Source organism: Branchiostoma lanceolatum, chromosome 7, assembly GCF_035083965.1.
Source record: "Branchiostoma lanceolatum isolate klBraLanc5 chromosome 7, klBraLanc5.hap2, whole genome shotgun sequence".
NCBI lineage: Eukaryota > Metazoa > Chordata > Leptocardii > Amphioxiformes > Branchiostomatidae > Branchiostoma > Branchiostoma lanceolatum.
The window spans coordinates 10631151-10650753 of record NC_089728.1 but is presented as its reverse complement, the minus strand read 5'-3'; the positions used below and the strand labels follow the sequence as shown (position 1 = coordinate 10650753).

At 42.9% G+C, this 19603-nt stretch overlaps 3 protein-coding genes across 3 annotated transcripts; 1 reads left to right on the top strand and 2 right to left on the bottom strand.

Moving 5' to 3' along the window:
• The first annotated feature begins 945 nt into the window (after nucleotides 1-945).
• LOC136439197 (DBH-like monooxygenase protein 1 homolog) lies at nucleotides 946-8530 on the top strand. Its single transcript, XM_066434461.1, has 12 exons — nucleotides 946-1378; nucleotides 2325-2471; nucleotides 2723-2905; nucleotides 3019-3105; nucleotides 3529-3720; nucleotides 4132-4237; nucleotides 4423-4589; nucleotides 4770-4955; nucleotides 5257-5316; nucleotides 5581-5714; nucleotides 5889-6060; nucleotides 6259-8530. Exons 1-12 carry the CDS (start codon nucleotides 1109-1111, stop codon nucleotides 6424-6426), a joined length of 1872 nt encoding a protein of 623 aa, XP_066290558.1. The 5' UTR covers nucleotides 946-1108; the 3' UTR covers nucleotides 6427-8530.
• Nucleotides 8531-9223: 693 nt separating this feature from the next.
• LOC136439194 (uncharacterized) lies at nucleotides 9224-12013 on the bottom strand. Its single transcript, XM_066434454.1, has 3 exons — nucleotides 11495-12013; nucleotides 10610-11094; nucleotides 9224-10296 (listed from the first exon to the last, which is right to left on the bottom strand). The coding sequence occupies exons 1-3, from the start codon at nucleotides 11507-11509 to the stop codon at nucleotides 10056-10058; spliced, it is 741 nt and encodes a 246-aa protein (XP_066290551.1). The 5' UTR covers nucleotides 11510-12013; the 3' UTR covers nucleotides 9224-10055.
• A 2939-nt stretch (nucleotides 12014-14952) lies between these two features.
• Nucleotides 14953-16748, bottom strand: LOC136439195 (uncharacterized). Its single transcript, XM_066434455.1, has 3 exons — nucleotides 16475-16748; nucleotides 15509-15807; nucleotides 14953-15310 (listed from the first exon to the last, which is right to left on the bottom strand). The coding sequence occupies exons 1-3, from the start codon at nucleotides 16484-16486 to the stop codon at nucleotides 15076-15078; spliced, it is 546 nt and encodes a 181-aa protein (XP_066290552.1). The 5' UTR covers nucleotides 16487-16748; the 3' UTR covers nucleotides 14953-15075.
• Nucleotides 16749-19603: the final 2855 nt, after the last annotated feature.

Sequence of the window (19603 nt, the reverse complement as noted above, 5' to 3'; positions counted from 1 at the left end):
AGTCGTTACAAGGCTTGTGATTGTACCTCTCTGGTCAGCCGTCCTCGTTAGCTTGTTGACAATGTCGACAAGACAATGTGTCGTAGAGCGACCCGGGAGACAGCCGAACTGGTTGTGGTCTATGCGTTGTTTGATGTCCTTGTAGAGCCGCGCCGCAACAAAACGTTCAGCAACCTTCGCCAGTACAGGTGTCAGAGACACAGGACGGAGTTCTTGGATTGACGGTGGTCGTGTTTTAGGTAGCGGTACAACGTTAGCTTGTCGCCACTGTACGGGGACCAATAATCAAATCAACATGACTTCAGATACAGCAACCGTACATTATACATATATTGATAAGTAAGTTTGGCGAGACTGTAGGTAAACTCACATGACCCATGTCTGAAAGTGTTAGTAAAAGGTGACTGACTAGACTAAAGTACAAGGACCTGAGTTTGTATTCTCCTAGAAGCTTAACTGAAACCCTGTTGATAAAGCTGATAGCATCGTGGATGAAGGGGAAAACCCAGATAAAGCTACTTTGTTTAACAGAACAGAATAACGCAGTTTCAATAGACGTTAATGTGTAAATTAGGGTCTCGTGGGGACTACGCCTGCACAAGGTGACCTCAGGTGACCTGTACACTGTTGGTCATGGGCACGTGAGCTGTAACACTGTTTGCTTTTCGCGTCGACCTTGAACAAAGACCCGCTCGGTCGTGTTTACCGATCGTCTATTTCACCAGGCCAGGGGACGGTTCACACAGAATCATAAAATGATTATTGCTGAAAACTTCTTTTGTCTTTTGCCTACGTTACCTGTCTTCACCTCATCTCTATGTTATCGCGCGCTCTCACACCGTGTCTCAAAATCTGGACTGCTCCTTTTGCTGTGCCAGTGTTGCCTGCCTGACCATGTACATTGCACAGCTTGGATTCTCATTGGCCTTCCCCGTGTCCCACGTCATAATTGTTTGAAAAGCTTCTATGTTTGCCGACTTAAAATTGCCAACGTCAACTCTCCAGTGTTTTTGTATGCTGTGGTGACGTTCACAGTTAGTAGCTAGCTAGGGCACACCGGTTAAGTTTAAGAATATTGCGGCACAGGGATACGTAAGTGAAGAGAGATATGGCGAAATTCTGTCCCCACCTGTTAACGTTTACCCTTGTGTTTGCCATTTGGGCGCGACTTGGGAACGCCGACGGTTTTACCCACCACGAGGCGCTGGACGAGGCAGGGAAATACAACCTGTTCTGGAAGTTTGACGAGGAGAAGATTGAGTTCGAAGCGCAGGTTCAGACGACAGGATGGGTCGGGTTGGGCCTGTCCCCGAACGGAGGCATGCCGGGGTCCGACATCGTCATTGGCTGGGTGAAAGACGGAAAGGCACACCTGACGGTGAGATTTTGTAGAGTGGCTCAGTATGGCTGTAAGAGTTGTACTCTACATGCAAGCGCCATTCTCTTCCACTTATTTTAACCAGCCTCTTATATTGTCTATCAATGTGTCGAAGTCTTCCTTGTAGCACCTTCCGGCTTCTCACAAAGGTTACTGCCCCCTTTGTTCTCTATTTCAAATGGTATCGAAAATATGGATTTATATATTAAAAGGTTTGACCATATTTCAAGCCGTTATTTGAACAATCTGTCCCCCTTTTGTCTTTAGATACCAAAACAGCAGCATATAGTCGCCGGGTAAAATGTGCCAATTTATACGACTATAGGCTGTAGCATCTTACAATGGTAACCGTCAGTTTGGACTACTTGCCATGTTGCTGGTGTACGTGCCATGGGCTATGTTTACGTCACGAACAACCTCTCGGTCGATCGACCAATCCGATAAAGGCGTCATCACACACATAATACAATTTTCTTAGTACAACAATTTTCGGCGAGACTACGACAGAACCCATCGCCGGGAAGGATCTATGACAACCTTAATTTCCCACCACAAGAGAGCTGAATTTTGTATGATACATCCACGGCTATCCCAAGAATAGTAATATTGATGTCCTCCGTTTCCTGTCGCATGACGTAACATGTCTGCAAATAACGCTTTGTCGCCGACTGTCTCCAGAGCATATCACAATATCAGGTATATTTCATCTGATGAGCTAATTGGTATGGATGGATGTAAAAAAAGGTTCATTTCTATGTTGTTTCTATGATTACATAAGTTATGTGTTCTAAATTTCAATCGCTGATAAGGATTCACACATGTTTGACGCAAAGTTTCAATCTTACCATGTTGTATTTTTATATTCCCTTACGTGCAGACGTTAGCGTTCGCCATGTTTGCCAGGATTTTTCTATCTTTAAATCATTTACATTACTTACACATGCAGGACAGGTATGCAGACGCGAATGCACAGCCCGCTATGGACGAGAGCCAGGACTGGGAACTGGTGTCTGGGTACGAGAACGGGACCCACACGGTCCTGAGGTTCAACCGGAAACTTATAACATGCGATACCAAGGACCGCGTCATCAACGTCAGTACTATAGCATGGACTATTCCGTTTGTTAAGCTAACTAATCAATCCTGTCATACAAGTATGTCTACTAGTTGTTTGTTTCTAAGACGCGCCATATTCACGCAAGTCGTTGCAGTCATTATGACTATACAATACAAAGAAAGTGGTTCATCTCAAGATCGAAATACTTCTTGGGTGCTCGAGACGATGGTTGACAAATGAACTAATTCTGCGTCATAGTAACTAATACATATCATTTCTTTTCACAGAAGGACACCATGCGCTTGATATGGGCATTTCTTGACCAGGATCCTGAAGAGGATTCCGGCGAGAACGGACCCTGGTACCACTCCTCCAACAGGGGCGTTAGGAGCTCCATCCTGATCACCCAGGCCGTCCCACAGACCAGCCTCCCGGACACAACCTACACCTTCGATCTCACCATGAGAAACGTAAGCTAACGGTCTTTTTGTTTAAAAAAAACTATTATCGTCACTAGCAACGTCGATTTTGATACACCCGTATCTTGTTGAAATGATCTTAATGTATGATCTCCCCTGCCCAGGTATCCATTCCCAGCAATTGGCACACGATCTACTGGTGCAGGCTTTTCAAACTGCCTACGTTGAACAGAAAACACCACATAGTGAAGGCAAGCATCAGATGGTTTTATTTTCATACACGTTTACCTTGTCAATCACTTGGTGTCAATTTTGAAACTAGTGACAGACGTCAAGTTTCTTTGTCAGTTTGATCAGAATGTGTTAGAACGATTTTATACTTTCTTAAGTCACCTGAATCAAGGATGTCCCTGGAGCTCATTTGGTAGCTGCCCCAAACTTGGTTGCAATTAGTTGGTAACTGGGAGATCCCGGTTCGAATCCGGTAAAGGGCATGCTGGTTGGAGCCGCATTCATCTTTCGGAAGGGACGTAAAACGGGATCTCGTGATAGAGGAGGCGCCTCGAGCACGTTAGAAGCCTAATTACTTTGTAGATGGGTTCCTACTGCATGGCAGATGAATATGAATGATTGGTTTTGTTTTGTTTTGTTTTGTTTATCGCCTGTGGATGTAGATGGTACCGGTGATCACGCCAGGGAATGAGGGACTGGTTCACCATCTCCTGGCCTACAAGTGCAAGAGGAACCCTGACACCATCGTCCCAGACGACCACCAGGGACACAACTGTTATACACACAACATGCCGGGCGACTGGCGGGAATGTTACGAAGGGTCCCTCATTGCCGCATGGGCCATTGGATCAGGGGTAGGGTATTTTGTAATTCTGTCCTGGACCTCAAGATGTCAATGAAGATTATGAGCTAAAATGTTTGAATTGCAATTACACATGTTACATGGCTGATGATCAGTTCTCACTCTTAGATATATAAAATACCATATCATATGTAATATATTTGGTTTTACCTAATATTGTTGAGGACTTAGGAATTACCAGACTTATTCACCATAGAAAAGAACAGTGACTACTTTTTGACGGAGACAAGAACAACGACTACTTTTTGACGGAGACTTAATTTAAGTTCCTTAAAACGATCCAATTCAAAGCCAATGTTGTAAAATCATTTGATCTTAGGCAAGTCATTCTCCTCCCAATGACTTGACAAAGCTGTTAAAGTACCATCCTGGTGATACTTATAATGTTTACATCTGCTTCCAGGACATCACGTTCCCAGAGCACGTGGGTTATCCTATCGGCGGGGACGAGGATGACGGCGGTTACGTGCTGATGGAAATGCACTACGATAACCCGCAGGTGCTCCCAGGTCAGTCATTCATTGGCTGTTCACGATACTTTCAAGTTATTTCACAACCCTCGCTTTTTGGCTGACCAATTATATGACCTTTTTGCAGTGCTATTCAATTGAAATATCAATTACTCTTCATTTTAGAAGCTTCTTGTTGGCATTCAACGGTAAGACTTACTTGACTGTTGATATCCTCATCCCAGGCTTGTACGATAGCTCGGGACTAAGGTTCATCTACACACCAGAGCTTAGGGATAACGACATAGGCATCATGGAGGTGGGCATGCGAGTGGGGAGAGGACATGTCATCCCACCTGGTGCCAACAGCTTCATATCAGCGGCATTCTGTGATCCGCGGTGTCTCAGCCAGGTTAGTAAATGCTATCCATCTGCAAAAATTGTGATCTTGGTGGCCTGTCTGTGAATGGGAACAGTCGCAATGAATATAAAACTGAAAGCCTATCGTCTACTTATATATAATTCTATCATTGTTATTTTAACGACTTCTAGCTTGTACGGATTAATTAATGGATGGATTTTGCTCTCCTAGTACCTTGAGGAGCTCGGACAACCTATCAAGATATTCGCCAACGTTCTTCACTCCCATCTTCTGGGTGTTCAACTCAACTTGAGGCTGATCCGCGCTGGTGTCGAGACGGACATCTCGCGAGATGACAACTACGACTTCAACCTGCAGTTCGTCAGGCAGCTGCAGGAAGAGATCACCGTCTATCCGGTAGGGGGCGTTTAGTCGTGTATCTCCCCCCCTCTCCTCTTCCGTCGATCTCGAAACGTAAAGCTTGAGGCATAGCGTAATGCTTTTCCTATATAGCTGATAGCATGTCACTACTGCTAATCACAAAAAGTTCTATTTGTAAAGCCGCAGCCAAACCAAAGATTACGTCAGTACACCGACCAATTGTATCTCACATTCAGACACTTTTTAGTCTACAAGACTCTACATCATATAGCAACCTTTAAAAACTTTGACTAATTTACTCAAACGTTTAAGATGCAGTTTCTTTGTTGATTTGCAGGGAGACACTCTGGTGATGGAGTGCAACTATCGTTCCGCTCACAAAAACAATGTTGTTTATGTAAGTCTATACTTCCCTCCATTTCATGCTGTGTTGTACTTATGTAATTTGTCGTCGTCCTCGTTCGCTTACGTTGATGCTAAAATGAAAAATCTTTGTTTTATCTCTGAAAGGTAGATCCGTACAACTATTCACACTGGTCTTTCCTTTGGGAGTGTTTTTGTTTATTTCAGTTATTCGCCTCTTGTTAATGTTGTTTAACAGCCCGACTGTTACGTACCAGAACACTCACGCTGTTTACACATCGCTATCTCACACTAACAGGGTGGTCTAGGCACCCCTGAGGAGATGTGTATGGACTTCCTGTTCTACTACCCGAAGTTCAACCTACACAACTGTGACAGCAGACCTTCTTTTGACAGAACCGTCAGCTTCGCAGGGGTGGAGTATTATACCCCGTAAGCTGATTACCTATTCTAATTTTAACGTTCCCAAACTCGTTAAAAGAGTACAGTATGACTGCCCAATGAAATTGCAGATAAAACTTTACTACTTAAAATTATGTATGGCCCGTTTCTCCATGTTTCTTTTTACTGTAGGGTTTTCATAACCATTCTGTTCTGCCCTCGTAGTGATCCTTTCCAAGTCCTGGCACCGCCAAGTTTGGTGAACAAGTCCTATGAAGATGTGATGGAGGGGGTCCGGTGGACGGATGAGAGAGCGCAGCAGTTCTCCTCATACCTCCTGGACGGAAACTTCAGCACGTTCTGTTTTGGAAACAGCAACAGTTCTGCTGGGAATTTCGTAAGTACAGAGTGCTTTAGCAAGTATATAAGAATATGTGTGCTTTGTGATTGTACTTCCATTTCACCGTGGTGTTGCGAAAGAATATGTCGTCAAATAACGCCGCTCTTCTTTTAATCTGTCAGTGATAATACACAACAACAGAAAAATAACCACAAACATTAACCTACCTATTCTTCCCCTTATATGGAACTACAGCTCGCACCAGTAGGAGAGATGCCCTTTCCCCGTGGGACCAGGGAACCTCCTCCTGACACCTGCGGCCGGACTGCCTCCAACGCCTACCGCCCGCACCTCGCTGCACTTCACGTCTGGACCGCTGCCCTTCTGGCGCTGTCGTGTATAGTTTTACACAACTTCATGTGATAAAGATCCTTCATTGGGAGGTGGTCAGGCAGATGCTATTTACCTCTTTTGAGTGGCATTGTAAAACAAAGAGTCGTACACTCATTAATCAAGCACTTCAAAATACCTTATTCACCAAACAGTTGAAAACATGGTAAGGTTCGCCGTTGCACAGCTTAATGATGAGAAAAAGATTTAGATATCTTGCAAGTTGTGTACTTTGTAAGGCACTGATAGCAGCAGCAGATGAGAGTAAGTTATGATAATCTCCAAGCAGATCTCCACGGTGCCAAAATCGTACAAGCTATAGCCAGATAAGCTCCAGACAGCTCCAGTCAGCCAGAGAAGTTGCACTAAAAACTCCTTCTGCCAGTTTGATACGATCTTTACAACCGTTTGGGCTGCTTGAAGACTATGATAATGTTACAAACGTAGTCGATTAGAAGCTTCAGAATTTAACTCATACAATGTGCATGACTACTCTCCACAAAGTTAATAAGAATTAGACTTTGGGAAGACGTGTTTTGAAGACAAGATCTTTGGATGCAAATGATGACCCTAATCATAGTTTGTCAATACGTGTTAGGGTGTAAAAGTCTAGCGAAAAAATGTACCTTGCATATGGTTTACTAGTATCGTGTGTCTAGTATCACACTTGTCATAAGAGAGCGTTCACTCTTCATAGCCTTTCACTCTTGATTCAAAAGGCCACAGCGAGACATCGGGTTGTTAACGTTACAACTTAGGGGTCGCTGACCGCCCACTACCTCTGGTACCGCTCGTAAAGACAGCACATTTCAATCCATCATCATGTTTTATAGCTTCGCTCGGCGCCATTTCCAGTTACTCTAGATGTCTACAGCCGCCATTTGTGCTAAAAATACGAGACAAAAGTGGATGGTGGAGCTAATCAACACATTTAAGTCATTTGCGCTAAAAATACAAAGCTAAAGTGGATGCTGATTAACATATCTACGGCTTATTGCCTTCAAATATTTACAAGAATGGCCGGGAGCCGATGTTTTAGGCATTCCAGCGAGGGTTCATCATTTACAAGAATTAACGATTCACTCATCTAGGAATTGTCTGGTCCGGTCTAACTAAACACATCTGCAGCTCTGCGCTGTCCTCGTATCTCGCAAAACTTGAACCATCTGATGACTTGATTAATAATCCTGTTTCCTGTATTGCTGCATTATAGACAACGATATTGTTTTCATCGACCCGGGTTTGTGATACATGTAATTGAAAGTACTACGTTACTACCAATGTCGCAACAGCATGCACGTACATTTGTCAGTATATGGTGTCCAAATGAATTTCTTACAATATGATCTTGAGACAGATAGCTAGATTTGATAATTTGTTACCCGGATCAGTAGCTTTTTGTGCATTGACCTAGATGCATATACTCTCACGTTCCTTCCATGCTGTGCTCTAGTTTAACATGACAGGTGCCATTACCCAAGACATACAACCCGAGTTAAAAGGTAATTGACACCACCAGGGGTTGATTTGTAGACACTGTCAGCAGGTATGGTATTTATGACCACAATTATCACTCTTGGGCAATTTGGTAGATAAACATTGCAACCACTGGTGTCAAAACTGCCCGGGGAGGTATGGGAGAAAGTGTGAACCAGTGTTTATCTTGCTGTGGTATGTACACAATGATTTTCTCATTACAGTACAGTACAGTACAGTACAATACAGTACAGTGCAGTACAGCACAGTACAGTACAGTATAGCATAGTACAGTACAGTACAGTACAATACAGTATAGGATTTTAAAATCTTGTACTTTGAAGTTGGCTTTAATACAGCTTTATAGATACCCAAGCGGAAAGATGGACAACTTTAGGCCCAGATCACAGCTGGTTGCTTCCAGAATCCGTGAGTTACTGAAAAAATAGTAGAAATTGGGCAAAAAGTTTGATAATTTGTCTAATGAGTTTGCCGGCCATCTACCTTTCCCAACCAACTCCGATGGAAGGAACTTCAAGGCAAGCTCAGTCCCCCTACCAATTATCCTTAACCTATCTCACTGGGCCCACGCGGCCGGGCGATTTAACAAAGCGCTCAATGTATTTCATCGTTAACAAACTAAATCTGTTTACACTTTGTGTGTTTTGTTGTGTTTTTAGTCATAATTGTGGGTTTTGCATGATATTCCCGTTATAAAGTCAACGGTAACACAAATCCAACTGGAGTTAAGTATTTGTGCTACATATACTTCAGGTTTGCTATGTTAGTTTAGCGATTGCGGGGTCTTTTTATAGATATGAATTGGTATAATTTTTCTTTTTATTTGATTTGAATCTGTGATAGTGCCCATTTGTTAAAAATAGAGAGAACGCTAGCGACCCAAAAAAACACCCCTCACAATGAAATGGAATGGCTATCCTGCGACGTCACAACATCAAGATGGCGACCACCACACATGCCAACGGATCCAACAAAGGTTTTGCTACCTAAACCTGTAATTTAGGACACAGCAAAGCTGTCAACATGTCCAGTGAGATAGGGATTTTATTTTGGCCAAAAAGAACTAGGAAGTCTTTTTAGAGACTAGTTGTCGGCCTCTCCTAACTTCCTGGAATAAGAGAAGTATGTCAGCTGCGTTGGTGGCAGCGGAAGTGTGGGCTGCAGCTGTCTGGGCCCAGAGGTAGGAATAGGATTGGGGTGGGGTGGGGTGGGGCAACACCCACTCTTACCTTTACAAACGGAACGCTATACATACCAACTCGGCTTTTGTTCATTCATTCATTCATCCTCCCACATATTCAGCGGAAAGACTCGCCCATATGACGTACATGTACTGAGAAAGTCAAGCCTTTAATGAAGTTTGAAGTGTGTGAGATATTCACCTCTTAACAGGCCAGCTGTAAAGAATTCACTGCGACCAGAAAGAAGCAGCATACAGCATACTGCAAATGATCATCTAAAATTATCGAAGTGTATGAAGTCCAGCACACAATAGTTCTTTTTGTTTTTAGCTTTAGTCTTAAACAACAACTACTACAAAAGTCACTGATTGCAGTACTACATTATGTTATCCAGCAAGACCAACATCTGTATAGTGACTAACGTTATAACAAGACGCAGAGCAGACCAGCTACTAAGACAATCTCTCGATCACAGCAATTATTCATTATTAGCAATCATTCTTTCAGGAGAAAGGGCTAACTATATATATTAGGCAATTGTATTCAAATTTGCCGTGAAAGCAGTTTTCCAAAAACATGATAAAACAGGAATAAATACACTTAATCAATATATTAGGGCTTTAGTTGCGATATCAATAACTTGTTATCTAGAATGTATTGTAAAGATAAATACTGTTTAACTTATCACTTTCTTAACCCCACAAAACTACTTCTAAACATACTTAGTATGTACCGCATAATCATGTCCTGCTCAACAAGAAATTGCAAAACTCACATCACGTCAACATAATATATGTTTCGCAATGGTTATCTTTACATTTGGACTATTGCAGTCTACGCGTTGTCAATTATAGAAAATAAAGCAAGCTTTTGTCACCTGACATTGATAAGAATAGAATATTTCAGTAGCATTGCCAGAATGCATTACTTGATCTACTAAAAATCAGACGTCTTGTCGTCACTTCAAGCGTCACTTCGCCGTGCTCATGCGGTCCTGGATCGGGCGCATGTGTACCCCACCGTGACGAACTCCGGGGCGGACGAGATCTGCCACACATCGTCGCTGTCCTTGCGGAGGACGTTGAGCTTGTACTCCACGGGCAGACAGCGCAGGTCGCGCCGAGGAGCCCCCGTGGCCGGGTCGATGCAGCGGGACCCCGTGTGCGTCTTCACCGCTACCCGGAGGGTGTGAGGGAACCGGTCGGCTTTAAAGTCGTCCTCATACCTGGAGGGGGCAGAAGATGTCAGAGGTCAGCAAAGAAAGATGGAGGGACATTCCGTAGACTGGTTAAAATGGTTGCAGAGGAAGTCAGAAGGAAATGTTCCCCAGGAAGAATTTTTCATCACTCAGTCATCACTCATAGGAAATATTTTGCTTCGAGGCAGAAGGGATATTCGCACAAAAGGCAAAAAAAGGAACTTTTGTACGAATGAGTCCACAGATTCATAACGTAGGCATTGTACAACGGTACGAGTATTAGATGTGCCTAGCGGACTGTGCAGAATAAAATAGAACATTTTTAAGCCGTCGTACTCACCTCCATGGGCAGACAGAGCGACCTTGGACGTTGTTGCCGTCGTCGAAAGGGATCGGAGGCTGTGAGATGTGCCTTCGGTAGTGCTGAGGCAGAACGTCCGAGTCTGTCACACTCCTCGCCCGGCGGGAGTGGACGGCAGCATCCCCAAGGCCGTACACGGGGTACTGGAGCTGGTCATCAGCTAGCCTTGTCAACAGACCGTCCGAGCTAGCCTCTCCCCCCGAACGATCAAAGTTGTTAAGTTGAAGAAGCTCCTCAAGAAGGTTTTCTGCCGTCGCGACAGCGGGTTTTCTCATGGTCTCGTCTTCTTCTGAGGCTTGTAGAGCTGTAGCACCTGAGGACCGACCGGATCGCACGATGTCTTCTGTACGTGACCTCTGATTGAGGTCGGAAAGCACCGATTCTTTTACGTCAATCGGGTGATGTGTCGGATGAGCCAACGTCATAAGGGGCGACGTCATCACAGCGATCGTTAAGGCGACAATCTGTTGTGAAGTATGAAATAAAATTATCCACCTGAACGTACAGGTACAAGGCCACGATATCACTGGTCTATGACATCGTTGTAAACACAAATGGACAGACAATGGGTCTGAAGAAATGTTGATTCATGAAACAATATCAAGATTTCATGGTACAAAGCAGGAATGTACTATCTGCATGTCTATGTCCATCTAAAAACCTCGTAGATATACAACATTGAGCGGGCACACCACAACACGTTATATAAGTGTGTCACTGATTATGGACGGACTCGGTTGCCACAAAAACAAGACGGAGGTGCCTTATATAGAACAAGCGTTAAAACACGTGAGTGTGTACTTAAGTGTGATACACTGTTAATTTTCTAAAGTAGAAGGTGCCAATATCAAACTAAGTACTCACAATCGGGTGTTCCATGTCTGCTGGAGTCTTTTCGGGTGATCTCGTAGGTAGCAATGCGTGCAAGGTGTTCGCTGTTGTCTGTGAATCAAGTCCGATTCTCCCTTACCTTTAAACACCTGTTCATCACCTGAGGGCAGACAAATTTTCTCACTCAAACCTCCCGCCTTTTCTGCGGGACTGTCCCTATGCGAGAAGTAACCATAGCACCGCCTGTCGTCACACAGGTTTCCTATTGTTCTCTGGGTCAAATGTGGCCCAGGTACTTCCGATACCCGGTAAAGGGGGCTCACATTCGCAGTAATACTGACAACATCGTGTAAAAAATAGAACATCCTCACCAATCTCATGACTAGATTATGCAGAAGCTAATTATCATCACCGGAAAGGTTGGGACGAGAGATTCCCTGTTCTATTTTTAAGACCTGACGTCGTTTCTTACATTTATGCTACATTTACGCAGGCCACATGCAGGCTGCATGAGGAGCACATGACAGTACATGCATGATTGTACGTAGGTCATAATATTCTACAGAATGAGCTGATATTTTGAAGGTCATTGGTAAGTGTAATTCTTATTTGTTGTTTGCAACAGCTAGATCCTGCAATATCTTCGGGCAACGTCACGGTAACGTTATGCTGTACCAAGTACGCATTTGGCATTATCACGACATATTAAATGAATCATTTTACAGTTTATCTACTTATGACGTAGTTTCTATTGATATGTGATGGGTTTTTTTCACGGCAAAATTGAATAATTATTCTTATCGTCTTATTCTACGTGAATCCAATATCCGGCCGCCCCCGCAGACAACGTCAAGTATACTAGTATTTTAGATATTACGTCAGGACTACGTGCTACATGTGGACCTCGTGACCACAGTGACATTTATTGTACATTTTTGTCCCACTGGGCTAAGCACAGGTCACATGTTAACAACCATATACATATTCATGTGCATATAAACGTCTAGTATACTCTGGTACTTTCGGCTTTCTCTCGCTTCTTGGTAATTGTATACATGTAGAAGGCTGTATGATTAGTGAGAGTTGGAACAATTGTCATTTTTAGCATGTTCCTTTAGACATTTTCTTAGATATCAATATCCTGAAACTATTCTTAATCATGTAAAGCTCTTATCCAATTGTCTAAGATATGTTTGCAATGATTGGAGTGATTGGAGCGAAGTCCATAATTTGAAGCTATCTCTTGGAGCACCAGTTCTATCTTAGGTCGTGGACAATGGAAAATTTTCACGTCTTGGGAAAAACCCTTGATTATGAAGGAAATTTCCATGTGTTCTTACGTCAGTCCTACACCCAACAAAACTACGTCAGAGATAGATAAATGCTCTTTCGTGTTTTCGTAGATGAAGAAAGGTAGTATCATTAGACTATATGACGAGTCATGATGCTACCTCGCAACTAGCCGGTGTATTGGTACTAGATCAGCAGGAATTCACACGACAATTTTCCCGAAATTGAATCTTTGCTTATCTGGACTAGAATTGAGGTGTTATATTTGCATAGTGGAGACACCATAATCTAGTCCGGACATAAGGTCTTACGTCATACACAGCCTTGATACGTCATGGCAAGAGAAATGCCACAGTGTTAACTGCACATTTGGGGACGCTGTGCTGTGGCACTCATATATAAAGTAGTTGCAACTCTAATCAAACTGTCATTAAAACACAGTTTGTGCAAAAGAGCCCCTCCAAATACGAACGACTTTGTAGACTCTATTCCAGGCCCGATTTTTCATCATGCTCTGTCCCGGACACAAAAAAAGTGGAAGAAAGCCACAGGTGGTTATCAGTCCTTCAGAACGTATTGATCTGTGAGGTAACTTTGAGGGGAATCTGGGGACAAAAGTCACATCCTACGTCACTCCTCACAAGATTGTGACTTTAGGGGTTAATTATATAACCTTGCACATCTGACCGTCACGAGAACTGACATGATTATCAGACGTCGTGTCCCTGGTCTATGTGTAGACAAAGAGAACTTAATGGACATAATGGGCAGGCAATTATGTTGTTTGTGGTAACCATATATATAGAAAAAAAACCTGACACCAGATAAAATACAACTGATGGCCTTTCATGCTTGACTAAATAAATCCCATGCTGGATAGCGTCAGATCATCACGTTAGATCATCATATACTACAGTAGTGACGTGCTAGTACCTGCTGTACGATAACAATAACTTTATTGCACAACAATTGTATAAGGTACAAAGTATGGCTTCTACTAGTACAGAACTACAGTTCTATAAGGCTAATCTACCTTATACACGGTACGGGTGAGACTGAGCTTTCATAGGAGGAATTTCTACCGTCTAGACATGCTTCAATTCTATAACTCTACTGCTTACATGTCTTATGTTGTAAGAGGAATATGCTATGTTAAGATATGAATGATCTGTTCCTTCCGGCGGAGCTTGGCTGGCTGACCTTCGCAACCTTTGACGCCACTGTTCAAGGTGCTATCACTGCCACATTGTTTGTGTTAACTCGTGTGTGCGTTCTCTTGTATCCATGGTAACCATGTCCTAAAATATATCACCGGCTGTCTGTTGCATGTCAGGTTTGCCAAGACTATAAAAATATCAGTTGATTGATGCTTGATATGAAAATTCATGAGCTACATTTATTTATCCTAATATACAATACAGCTGACTTCAATATGGAATTGAATAGTACATTACCAGTCATAGTCCGCCTGCTGAACGTGTAATTGCTACCTGTGCTAATTTTTCATGCATATTTCAAACAGTATTTTAGCGATACTTCCGATGTCTCTCATTATAAGACAATACTTCCTTCCTATGATGATGATTCTAATATTGATATGCATATACATTACAGACGTTACACTGTATAAATGCTATAATTTTATCTACTGAAATTTGTTTGTTCTATGATACTAGTCGGTGCGTTGTGATATCCGCACATCAATTCAGCATATTGCCTGTCACTGTTGGGTGCCTTGTAATTGTATTATTGCTCAAATCAACCATTTATGTGTACAATAGATTTTATTCTATATTTTTAATGTCTAACCAATAAGATTAAACAACACCATTTCATGTATACAAAGAAAGCAATTTCACCACTTTATTCCAAACGTATATTATTTGTGATTAAAAGCATATTCACCGATGGTATCACAAAATACCATGAGCACGTTTTGAAACTTGAACAAGACGATTGAATTTTCTAAGGAAACTATATCTAGTATGCTATTGCCAGTAACTATTGGCCAGCCGAGAGTGTGGAACATCATTAAAGTCTACACCAGTACACCTTACAGCAGACATCTTTCGGACATGAAATTACTGTAATAACTATTTCAAGGACTGTATGAATTCATCACCTTAAACAACATCATTGCACCAGAAGCAACAGGACTAGATACAAATGAATTCGAAGTACCAAGCAGTTCAGATTCTGGGGCTATCCCCACGGGGTCTCGGTCAACTTGACCAAAGGGTTTTGATTCTAGCGAATCATGAGTATTACAGATTTAATTTGTCGCTAGTTTACGTTTGTGGAGATTCGCCACGGCTGTACGGGCACTAGCGGGGGTTCGATCCGGCACACGTGAAGCCGATAGTCACGTACTCCACCGACTCGTGCCACTCGCCCTCGCTGTTTTTCCGCAGGACGTTCAGCTCGTAGTCGATCGGGAGGCAGGCGAGGTCGGCCCGAGGCGCCCCCGTGGCAGGGTCGCGGCACCGGGAACCCGTGTACTCCTTCACAGCGACCTTCAGCGTCGACGGGAAACGGTTCGGCTGAATGTTGTCCTCATACCTAGATAAATGAACAGACAAAGATGAATAGTACATACACGATTATGTCTTTTCCTTGAACATATATGCCATGAGGTGTTTTTGTCTTGAATCAGTCGAGTTTGTCGTCGTGCTTGTTTTCTATACACACATGAATTGCATTATGATTTTAAGATGTGTTGTCTATGACTTGATATGCTTACAGGGAAATGACTATTACCTCCATTTGCACATGGACCGCTCGTTGTACCCGTCGTCGACAGGCAGGGGTGGGTGGGAGAGATACCGTACGTGGTGGCGGGGAAGGTCGACGGGGGGAGGGGTCGAGGCCGTGACGTCGACATCACGGCCTCTGCGCCTCAAGACCGGTTTGTCTTCTCGCTGTGTCAGCCCATGACGTATCAGCGCAAGCTCTGTAGTACCTTCTAAACCTGTACCGGGAGACGTTAGGGGTTTTCCCTCCGTAGGCCACAAGGTCTGAAGTGGTGAAGCGGCCAGGAGAACGATTACGACTATCACCTGAAAACAGTTTAAAGAAGAGTTGAAATAAGAATAGAAATCCATATTTCAAAAGATAAAGACATCTGACAATATGATGCAGCCCGGTACCAATTGGTCTGAACCATGAAAATATCATTCATTTGTATTACAAAAAATATAAATGACTCAGTAGAGGCCACGGGTCATATTCTGTAAGCTTAGTCCCTGAAAGACTGCCTCGATTTCCGTACGAACGTGTGTCAATGCTATGTTGCCAACCTACAGTCTACAGCCGACTTAACTGCCCAGACATGTGAGCTGCTTGTGATGAGATGATGAGTGGAAAAATACATGTACACGAAAAGGTGTATGCGAGAGATATTCCCCTGTCCAAAACCACGTTACCAACCGACAGGTTAACAGCCACCTTTATTACCCAACACATGTGAGCTGCACGAGTTGTGACGACGAATGGAAAAATACAAATACACGAAAAGGTGCATCATACAAAGAACCCCAAGCTCACCCTATCAGTACAATCAAGGGCACCAGCAAGACATGATGGATAAATGATGACGCAAACGTGACAAGAAGCCCCGTCGTATCTTATGCCCCGCCATATCTGACGTTACCGTAATAGATAGATATCAAATTTATAGAAACCCCGGCCAAACACCTGTCCATTAAGATCAGAAACCGTACTCACAGAGGAGCCCATTGTCGCTGTCGAGTCCCTTCGCCCAAGGTAAGAAGTGAGTCAGTGGACAGCAAAGCAGAACTTTATGTCAAGAATGACTAACATCTTGCCAAGAAGAATGTGGGGCTTGGTAATTTTAATGAGTATGAGGAAACGGGTAGCTTCTTGTTCAAAATTCTTAGGTGAATGTACCATGAGGAAGATATTACTAGAAAAAGACATTTCTTTCAGCGGACAGAAATCTTAGGGAAGCACGAAGGCAGAGTGACCCATGAAGTCAGGCCCTCGTTTTAGTGAAAAGTACCGGAGGACATGTGGGAGCGGCCCCAGTTCTCTGTAGTGGTACACTCACCTATCAATTATAAATACGCGGAACAGGAAGAAAGCTACTAAACATAGAACTACGAGAAGTCATTTGTGACCTTCATTGCTATTTTAAGACTGACGTCTTTTAATAGCCATTCTGTTTGTGCAAATGTGGATCACGATGTCGGCACATGCACACTAATGAGTGGACAATCGTCCATTTCCCTGTCAGAAATTAATATTTCGCTGTAAATCCAGTGTACATGTATATATAAGGAGTTTTGATAATGCTTATTTTATGATTGTACCAGTAAAAATGTATCTATACGCTGTCAGAACGACCTCAATCCCACAAGATTGAAGGATTACATAATCATATGGGGCCGATGAACTCTGTATTGAGTAAGACTTTGTTATCCGGTAAATTTTCATGTACATTTTTGTGTCGAACATGTGCCGTTATATTTCGGCAGGTTGTCGGTATACGTCGGGAAGGTGTCGGCCTGTCTCGGAAAAGTATCGTCTTGGGAATGTGTACGCCATTAATATAAGATAATCAAGATGGCGTCGTTTTGATAGTCATTTCACCAAATTTTTTACCTTTCTGGTGTCTCTGTTGGCGACATGATCAATTTCATTGGCAGAAGTTTATTTGATATGACCAAAAAATGTCGAACTCTCCCTCGGATACAGTTTTATTTCCCCAAATGTGCTCCACTTCCATGAAAACACCCGTCCCCTCAAAACATTAATAGTTTTGTTCCGCTGTGTAGGGTCGGTATTCTATACACATTTACACAATAGTCCAGTTCATTTAATCTCATCTGGACTGTACAACTGCTTGGTGAAGTACCAGAGTAAACTGATCCTAAATCATCACAGAAAAATAAGAACAGCAAAAGCAAAAAGGCAAAGAGTGTACAAGTAGAAATGTTACAGCCAAGACGGTAGTAACCCATACATACGTTCCTTCTATTCATAGTACATGTGACAAAATACCCAGACTGTTTTATTCTTGAGCCTCAAATGTAAGTTGATTTTTTTCGCGAGTATGAAACACTTTGTCATCAAAGAATGCACATTGTCTACTGATCATACAACCTCAAATGCAAAAGACTTGAAGAAATGCTACATCTGCATGACTTGTGTACGTTCCAAATTGGTGTCTTACTTTTGTTACTAGTAAAAAGACGAATTACGAATCCTCTCTGTCGGTGTGATATGAACTCAGGTGACCCTACGTTGCCGGGCACGTTTGTTAACACTTGGACAAGTTTGAATGGTAGGAAGCTCGTGCCAGTCGGAGCCGTCTCCTACTATTCATAGGACAGAATTCGTGGAAAAACCGGATCCGGGTGACGTAGCTACCAACAGCATGATCCTGGGAGGCAAGCATCAGACCTCTCTCAGACAAGTCTCCGAAATATTCCTCTGGGACGTACCAACTGTAAGGTAGTCCGTGGGTGTGTGTTCATTGACATTTGAATGAGGCTCTCCAAATCTCCAAGCAGATGTTGGAAGGGGAGATGGCTGCCTTATATGTGGGGCAGCAAGAAAACGTTACAATTTAACATCCTAATGTCTGCTTGGAGATTTTATTGAAGGATGACCGTGGTAAATGGAAGTGTAAAGCGTGTTCAATAATCCAACAGCAGGGATTTCTGTGATTGTTGCCAAATATCCTGGCGGCTTTTGATTAAACTACAAGTATGTTAATGCCACACCAGGATAGCCCCAAGCTCTTTGTAGGAAATGGTAGAACAATGCTAGTCATGACATGATACACACTTAGAAGTCGCACACTCTCACAAAAGCCGACGAAGGGATGCTGATCGTGTTGTGTCTCATTTTAACCGTCCCATTTACCGTATAAAGATCGCGTGTGCTGATTTTAGGTTCCCTTGCTCAGGTGGTGTAGGAATGCAGTCCTGAATGACATGGCCCATCGATCATAAGGCCCGCTCAGTGTGGCGACCTTACATTAAGCTGTCACCAATCCCCAGCGGCGGATTGACACCTTCTGAGTAGGGGTGTCGCCTTTAACGACCGTCCTTCTGCATACACCTAACAAGGGAAGACTGCCAATCTTCGAAGGAATCTTCTTTGATGTTCTGATAAGAAGACTATATCGAGAAAATCCTTTACAAGGATCCCGGGGTGAAATAGAAACACCATTCTCGCCACATCTAGATGGATGTAACGCCGCTAGGGTTATTCAAATTACTACAGAGAATGTTTATGTAAGAAGTGTGTAATTGTTGAGCAGAAATACACAAGACTTTCTTAGCTGTAGTATTCGTTCTTATGAATCGCACGTGTGTAGAACGCTTCAGGACAAAAAAACTTCAGCAATTGCAATGCCTTAGATTTTCACGTATGAAGAATTAAACGTAAACAAGTCTACGAGTCTAGGGAACTCATCTCCTTGCGTGTGACCATTTCTTTACGGCAACTGTCTCCTGATGCAGTAGATCCCATTCTTCATTCGTAATACATCAAAGATCTCATCTCCTCGCTTGAGGAGTCCCTTTGTCAGTTAATTAATGGCTTTATCGTCGTGTTGGTCGATTCCAAATGAAATCTATAATTGCAATGAAAGGCTGTCAACTTCTATACCAAAGGCTATGGAATATTGTGTTAGCGTATGGAAAGCACATTAGATATATTTTGGGAACGCTAACAGATGTAGTTTTGCCTTTTTGCCGAACATAGGCACATGCTATGCGTTTGCAGATGATCAAATGTACATCAGAGGTCATCTAATGTATTGCATCTTGTGAATTTAGATTTTGAAAATGTCAATCTCAACAAGTTTGGTTTGTATGAATTTGA

Excerpts from the sequence above, each read along its gene's own strand:
- LOC136439197 (XM_066434461.1), top strand. The coding sequence starts at position 1,109 with ATGGCGAAATTCTGTCCCCACCTGTTAACGTTTACCCTTGTGTTTGCC. Across the intron at positions 4,238-4,422 it reads TAACCCGCAGGTGCTCCCAG|GCTTGTACGATAGCTCGGGA; the intron begins GTCAGTCATTCA and ends TCCTCATCCCAG. Across the intron at positions 5,715-5,888 it reads GGGGTGGAGTATTATACCCC|TGATCCTTTCCAAGTCCTGG; the intron begins GTAAGCTGATTA and ends CTGCCCTCGTAG.
- LOC136439194 (XM_066434454.1), bottom strand. Across the intron at positions 10,297-10,609 it reads CGCTCTGTCTGCCCATGGAG|GTATGAGGACGACTTTAAAG; the intron begins GTGAGTACGACG and ends TGCCCCCTCCAG.
- LOC136439195 (XM_066434455.1), bottom strand. Across the intron at positions 15,311-15,508 it reads CGGTCCATGTGCAAATGGAG|GTATGAGGACAACATTCAGC; the intron begins GTAATAGTCATT and ends TCATTTATCTAG.